This window comes from Cebus imitator, unplaced genomic scaffold, assembly GCF_001604975.1.
Source record: "Cebus imitator isolate Cc_AM_T3 unplaced genomic scaffold, Cebus_imitator-1.0 Scaffold24, whole genome shotgun sequence".
NCBI lineage: Eukaryota > Metazoa > Chordata > Mammalia > Primates > Cebidae > Cebus > Cebus imitator.
Window position 1 is genome coordinate 10,244,340 of NW_016107339.1, and position 6,832 is coordinate 10,251,171.

At 43.2% G+C, this 6,832-nt stretch overlaps 1 protein-coding gene across 1 annotated transcript in view; it reads left to right on the forward strand.

The window, feature by feature from the left end:
• The window catches only part of SLC26A8 (solute carrier family 26 member 8), a 106,016-nt gene that overhangs the window by 26,368 nt on the left and 72,816 nt on the right, over positions 1-6,832 (forward strand). The window contains exon 5 of the mRNA XM_017522624.2: positions 2,648-2,829. Coding sequence (XP_017378113.1) covers positions 2,648-2,829 — 182 coding nt within the window. The remainder of the gene's footprint in view (positions 1-2,647; positions 2,830-6,832) is intronic.

Sequence of the window (6,832 nt, forward strand, 5' to 3'; positions counted from 1 at the left end):
AAAGAAAGAAAAGAAAAAGAAATTAAAGGGCAGAGGTACCTTCCCTGAGAAATCACCACACATTGGAATCTGACTTCCCTCAACCCAGAAGATCCAAAAATGTTTGTGTCAATACTCCTAGAGTAGATGCTTCTTTCATCTGACCCATAATAACCAAACTCCATGGGCTGACTTGTTATACAGCGTGCCAGCTTATCAATTTACAATGAGAAAATGTTGTCACAGCAATGAAAACACTGACATCCACAGGATGAGTACTTCCCTTCTCTGAGTCAAAAGTCCACCTACTAATTTATAATTAGAAATAACTGGCCGGGCGCAGTGGCTCATGCCTGTAATCCCGGCACTTTGGGAAGGCCAACACAGGTGGATCACGAGGTCAAGAGATCTAAACCATCCTGGCCAACATGGTGAAACCCTGTCTCTACTAAAAATATTATAAAAAATTAGATGGGCATGGTGGTGCACACCTGTAATCCCAGCTACTTGGGAAGCTGAGGCAGGAGAATCACTTGAACCCGGGAGGCAGAGTTTGCAGTGAGCCGAGATTGCAACACTGTACTCCAGCCTGGTGACAGAGTAAGACTCTGTCTCAAAAAAAAAAAAAAAAAAAAAAAATGAGAGAGAGAGAGAGAAATAACTATTACAGAGCCCAGACTAGTTAAAGGTCATATAATCACCACATTTACCTCACCTAGGTGAGGCTGCATAGAAATCAAATCACAAAATTCCTCCATAAGTTTAGAAGGTCATTGCCAACATTTACTCAGTGATGTGCCTTTCTTTTCCTGGATTTCCCCACTAAACAAATAGCCAATCCGCCAACATTTACTATTCTGATTGACACATTCTTTATACATGTTTATATGTTCAGTCTAATTAACATCCTGTCCTTCTAGATGTGAAGTGCTACTTTTCCTTCTTTTTTTTTGAGATGGAATCTTGCTCTGTCACCCAGGCTGAGCCACTGTGCCTGGCCAACTTATTCTTTTATTATTATTATTATCTCTAAGTGAGAAAGTGCTTGTGGAACAACCTATTCTTAAAAAAAGGAAAAGTATAATGGGCACGGTGGTTCACGCTTGTAATCTCAGCACTTTAGGAGGACGAGGTGGGTGGATCACCTAAGGTTAGGAGTTCGAGATCAGCCTGGCCAACATGGTGAGACCCCGTCTCTACTAAAAATACAAAACTTAGCCAGGCGTGGTAGTGGGCACCAGTAGTCCTAGCTATTCAGGGGGCTGAGGCAGGAGAATCTCTTGAACCTGGGAGGCCAAGGGGTTGCAGTGAGCCGAGATCGCACCACTGCACTCCAGCCTGGGTGACAGAGCAAGACTCCGTCTCAAAAAAAAAAAAAAAAAGAATAGCTCATGGCTGGGCACAGTGGCACATGCCTGTAAAATCCCAGCACTTTGGGAAGCCAAGGCAGGTGGATCATCTGAGGTAAGGAGTTTGAGACCAACACTTTGGGAGGACGAGATGGGTGGATCACCTAAGGTTAGGAGTTCGAGATCAGCCTGGCCAACATGGTGAGACCTCGTCTCTACTAAAAATATGAAACATTAGCCAGGCGTGGTGGCGGGCACCTGTAATCCCAGCTACTCAGGAGGCTGAGGCGGGAGAATTGCTTGAACCCAGGAGGCAGAGGTTGCAGTGAGCTGAGATCATGTCATTGCACTCCAGCCTGGGCAACAAGAGTGAAACTCCATCTCAAATAGTAAATAAACTGAATAAATAAAAGCTCATGTCTTTACTCATATTCATTGTGTGTTGATTTTACATTTGAACAACAAGAGAACAATTTTATTCCTACATTTCCAAGTTTCTGGGGAATCTCACAATCATTTCCAAGTATTTATAAGGGTTGTTAGAGATTTATTTCTGTTAGGTAAATTTTAAGTTAAGATTTGCCTTTGCTCTCATATGTGGTATGTCAATATGCGGACTAAACAAAATAACGTTTGTAATAGGTTTAATTTAACTCAGTATCAGTATTATTTTTCTCCTATTGTTATTGATTGGTTTATTATTTATTTATTTATTGAGAGGCAATAGCACAATCTCTGCTCACCGCGACCCCTGCCTCCTGAGTTCAAGAGATTCTCCTACCTCAGCCTCCCAAGTAGCTGGGATTACAGGCATGTGCCACGACACCCGGCTAATTTTGTATTTTTAGTAGAGACGGTTTCACCATGTTGGTCAGGCTGGTCTTGAACTCCTGACCTCAGGTGCTGTGCCCGCCTTGGCCTCCCAAAGTGCTGGGATTACAGGCGTGAGCCACCGCGCCCTGCTTGATTGGTTTGTTTTCTAATATTTTCTCTACCGTCTCACTTTTAACCTTCTCTAAGAGCAAACACAGTAGCTGAGCCTGACACCCATTTCAGTCAACTTCTCATTCCACTTAACATGCCCACAATATGAAGAGACTAAATACCTAGACCACCATCATCTAAATTCTATGAGTTGGTCACGATATGTGGAGCCACAGTTCTCTTTCCTGATCTTTCTTACTTCTCAAGAGCCACTTTCAAATGAGAAAAGTTATTCAAAGGAAGGACAATATGGAATTCAACCACACCTTGATTTTGTCAGTATCAGCTTACCCGGACTAGAAACTTCACATTCTGCCTAACGTCTTCTTCCACAGGCTCCTTCTTCCTGGTGAGTGCTCTGCTGATCAATGTTCTGAAAGTGAGCCCATTCAACAGTGGTCACCTGGTCATGGGATCTTTCATCAAGGATGATGTTTCCACCCACTCCTACCTCGTGGGCTATAATAAATCCTTGAGTGTGGTGGCAACCACAACTTTTCTGACCGGGATTATCCAGGTAGGATCTGAGTCTTCAAATCCCTGAAAAGGAACCGAATAAAGGGGCTATAAACAGACCCCTTCCTTGTATTGCTCCTGTGATCCATTGTGATATACCTGGACCTTCAGTGATCTGTTTCTTGAAAAATCAGAGGCTGTATGAATAGGCTGTCTCCTTAGTGACAAAGCTTCTCTCTCCTCCGAAATCATCTACCACTGATTTGGGATAAGATATTGAACATTCTCTTCAGTCCTTTCTCCTCTAAGACAAAGAGTCTAAGGGGTGATGTTCCAGAGCAGTGGTCCCCAACCTTTTTCAACCAGGGACCAGTTTCCTGGAAGACAGTTTTTCCACCAATAGGGGGTCAGGACCAAGGAGGGTGGTGGTTTTGGGATGAAAGTGTTCCACCTCAGATCCACAGGTATTTGGTTATCATAAGGAGCATGCAACGTAGAACCCTTGCATGTGCAGTTCACAATAGGGTTTTTGCTGCTCACTTCCTGCTGCGCGGCCTGGTTTCTAACAGGCCATGAACCAGTATCAGTACTAGCCCATGGCCCCAGAGGGTTGGGGACTCTCAGTCCAGAGTTCCACTCCTGACCTTATCTTTTTAAAAATTGCTTTGTATTCTTTTTTTTTTTGGACTGAGTTTTGCTCCTGTTGCCCAGGCTGGAGTGCAATGGCATGGTCTTGGCTCACTGCAAACCCTGCCTCCCAGGTTTAAGCAGTTCTGCATCAAAGTTCTGCATCATAGGTGCCCACCACCATGCCCAACAAATTTTTGTATTTTTAGTAGAAACGGGGCTTTACCATGTTAGCCAGGCTGCTGTTGAACTCCTGACCTCAGGTGATCCACCCACCTCGGCCTCTCAAAGTGCTGGGATTACAGACGTGAGCCACGATGCCCAGCCAAAAATTGGTTTATATTCTATCAATAAGAATAGGCTAATTTAGCTGGGCATAGTAGCATGTGCCTGTAGTCCTAGTTATTCAGGAAGCTAAGGTGGGAATATCACTTGAGCCCAGGAGGTATAGGCTACAGTAAGCTGTGATCATGCCACTGCACTCCAGCCTGGGTGACAGAGAGAGACTCTGTCTCAGAAATAGTAATAATAATGGCCTCATAGGCTCACACACTATCTTTGGGTTAGTAAGCTATAGAGTCAGATCTGGAATCCTTTTTATGTGCTGACAAGGACCACAGCTAAAGGAATGACTCATTGAAATCTCAAAACTTATTTTGGCACTGTCTTTAATTTTCTTTGAGACTCTATCACCAAAAGTTCACCCACTGAACTAAAGTCACATCTTCCATGTTTATTTCTTTTTTTTTTTTTTTTTGAGACGAAGTCTTGCTCTGTCACCCAGACTAGAGTTCAGTGGCACGATCTCAGCTCACTGCAACCTCTGCCTCCCAGGTTCAAGTGATTCTCCTGCCTCAGCCTCTGGAGTAGCTGGGATTACAGGCACCCGCCACTACGCGCAGCTAATTTTTTGTATTTTTAGTAGAGACGGGGTTTCACTATCTTGGCCAGGCTAGTCTCGAACTCCTGACCTCATTAGCCACCTACCTCGGCCTCCCAAAGTGTTGGGATTACAGACATGAGCCACCGTGCCCAGCCTATTTACTTCTCTCACTCTCTTTTTTTTCCCCTCAACTAACCCACTCTCTAGTTTATTTTCACTGATCTCCCCAGGACTGTCTTTCATTAGGTAAAGATTTATAGGGTACCTATAAAGGCAGGCTATCAAAGGAGGCAGACTCCAGCCCTGACACAATGAGCTGTGTGAACTTTGGTAAATTATTTTACCTTGGTGAGCCTCAGTTTCCTCATGTGTAAAGCAGGAATAATATTTGTTTTGCAGGGTTTGTAGGAGGATTAAGCGAAAAAATGCATGCAAAGTATTTAGCCTACAACCTGTCACATTGTAAGCATGAATAGATTATAATTAGTGGCCACAGAGGAATGAATTTGATACTTTAACAGAGACCAAATATTTAAAAAAAAAAAAAGAATATATAGTTTCCTGTGGTTAAAAAGTTCAATCTTGTGGGATAAGACAAAATACAAGCAACCTTTTAATTATCAAGGGGCCTTATACATACTTTCTCTCCTCCTTCAAGCCTCAGCTTTTTTCATCTAAAAAAGGAAGAGGGCTGGGCATGGTGGCTCACATCTGTAATCCCAGCATTTTGGGAGGCTGAGGCAGGAGAATCACTTGGGACCAGGAGTTCGAGACCAGCCTGGGCAACACAGGGAAACCCCATTTCTACATAATAAAATAAAAAATTAGCTGGGTGTGGTGGCACATGACTGTAGCACACTACTATAGTCCTTATTTTAAGAAAACAAGGGCATAGAGAGGTTAAAAAAAAATGCCCAAGCTTACATAGCTTGTAAGATAACAAACTGGGATTCAATTTAGGGTTGTCTGATTATAGAATCTGTGCCCTAGAAAATCTTAAGTGCAAAGTAATATTCATATAAGAGTTTAGTGCCAAAAGAACATGAAGTAAATAAATAACCTCTAGTTGAGTTGAGGTTATCTGGGAGGGAAACATCTCTTTATTGAGCCCTCCCTTTCATTCGTTCAACATTTAATACTGGCTTCCTATAAGAATGGCAGATAAAGCCAAGCAGAGTGGTTTACGCCTGTAATCCCAGCACTTTGGAAGGCTGAGGCCGGCGGATCACGAGGTCAGGAAGATAGAGACCCTCCTGGCTAACACAGTGAAATGCCGTCTCTACTTAAAATACAAAAAAAAAAAAAAAATTAGCCGGGCATGGTGGCACGCACCTGTAGTCCCAGCTACTCAGGAGACTGAGGCAAGAGAATCGCTTGAACCCGGGAGGCAGAGGTTGCAGTGAGCCAAGATCATGACACTATACTCCAGCCTGGGCAACAGAGGGAGACTCTATCTCAAAACAAACACAAAAAAGAATGGCAGGCAGGTTTCATCACACAGGCCAACTCTGCCTGATTGACAGTGGCTGCCTAGAATATTATGTTAACACGGAATGTGATGCCACATCACAGTAGGCAAGAAAGAGTTCTATGGTAATTGCAGATATTTGCCATTTACAAAGTGGAAGGCAGGGATAGTGTGAAGATGAGGAATATATATTTGCAAATATGAGTGATATATATTTGTCACTATTTTCAGATCTGAACTAGGTATTTTACATGTGTGATGACATTTAATCTATTCAAAACACTTTACATTGAGTATTATTCACATTTTATAGATGAGGAAACTGAGGTTCAGAAAGTTAACTTGACCACACTCACACAAGCAGTGAGTGGCCGGGCCAGGACTGAAGCCACATTCTCCTACCCCAGGAACCATGCTTTTTTCATCACACTCCTTAAGGAAGAGGAATTTTACTGGGCTCTTGAAAGAGATGATGCAGGGCAGGCACAGTGGCTCACGCCTGTAATCCCAGCTCTTTGAGATGCCAAGGTGGGTAGATCACTTGAGGTCAGGAGTCCAAGACCAGACTGGCCAACATGGTGAAACTCTGTCTCTACTTAAAAATACAAAAATTAGCCAGGCATGGTAGTGGGCACCTATAATCCCAGCTACTCGGGAAGCTAAGGTGGGAGAATCACCTGAACCAGGGAAGTGGAGTTTGCAGTGAGCCCAGATTGTACCACTGCACTCCAGACTGTGTGACAGAGCTAGACTCTATGCCAAAACAGGAACAAAAACAAAAACAAACACACAGACAAAACAGATAATGCACATGGATTGGCAGAGATGGGAAAAAAGGGGCTCGTACATACACACAGAAGTAGGAATCAGCCAATCACGCAAAAAATAGGAAGCGGATTGGCCTGACTAGAGTGAAAGAACACAATGGGCAGCAACGACAGGAAATTAAGGGAGGCATGGTGTCTGGCTAATTGAAAGCTTTGAAACAAAAACCTTTTAAAGCAAAAGGATTTATTGTTCCAAATTTGTTTGTTTTCTGAGAGCTTTTTTTTTTTTTTTTTTTTGAGACGGAGTTTCACTCTTGTT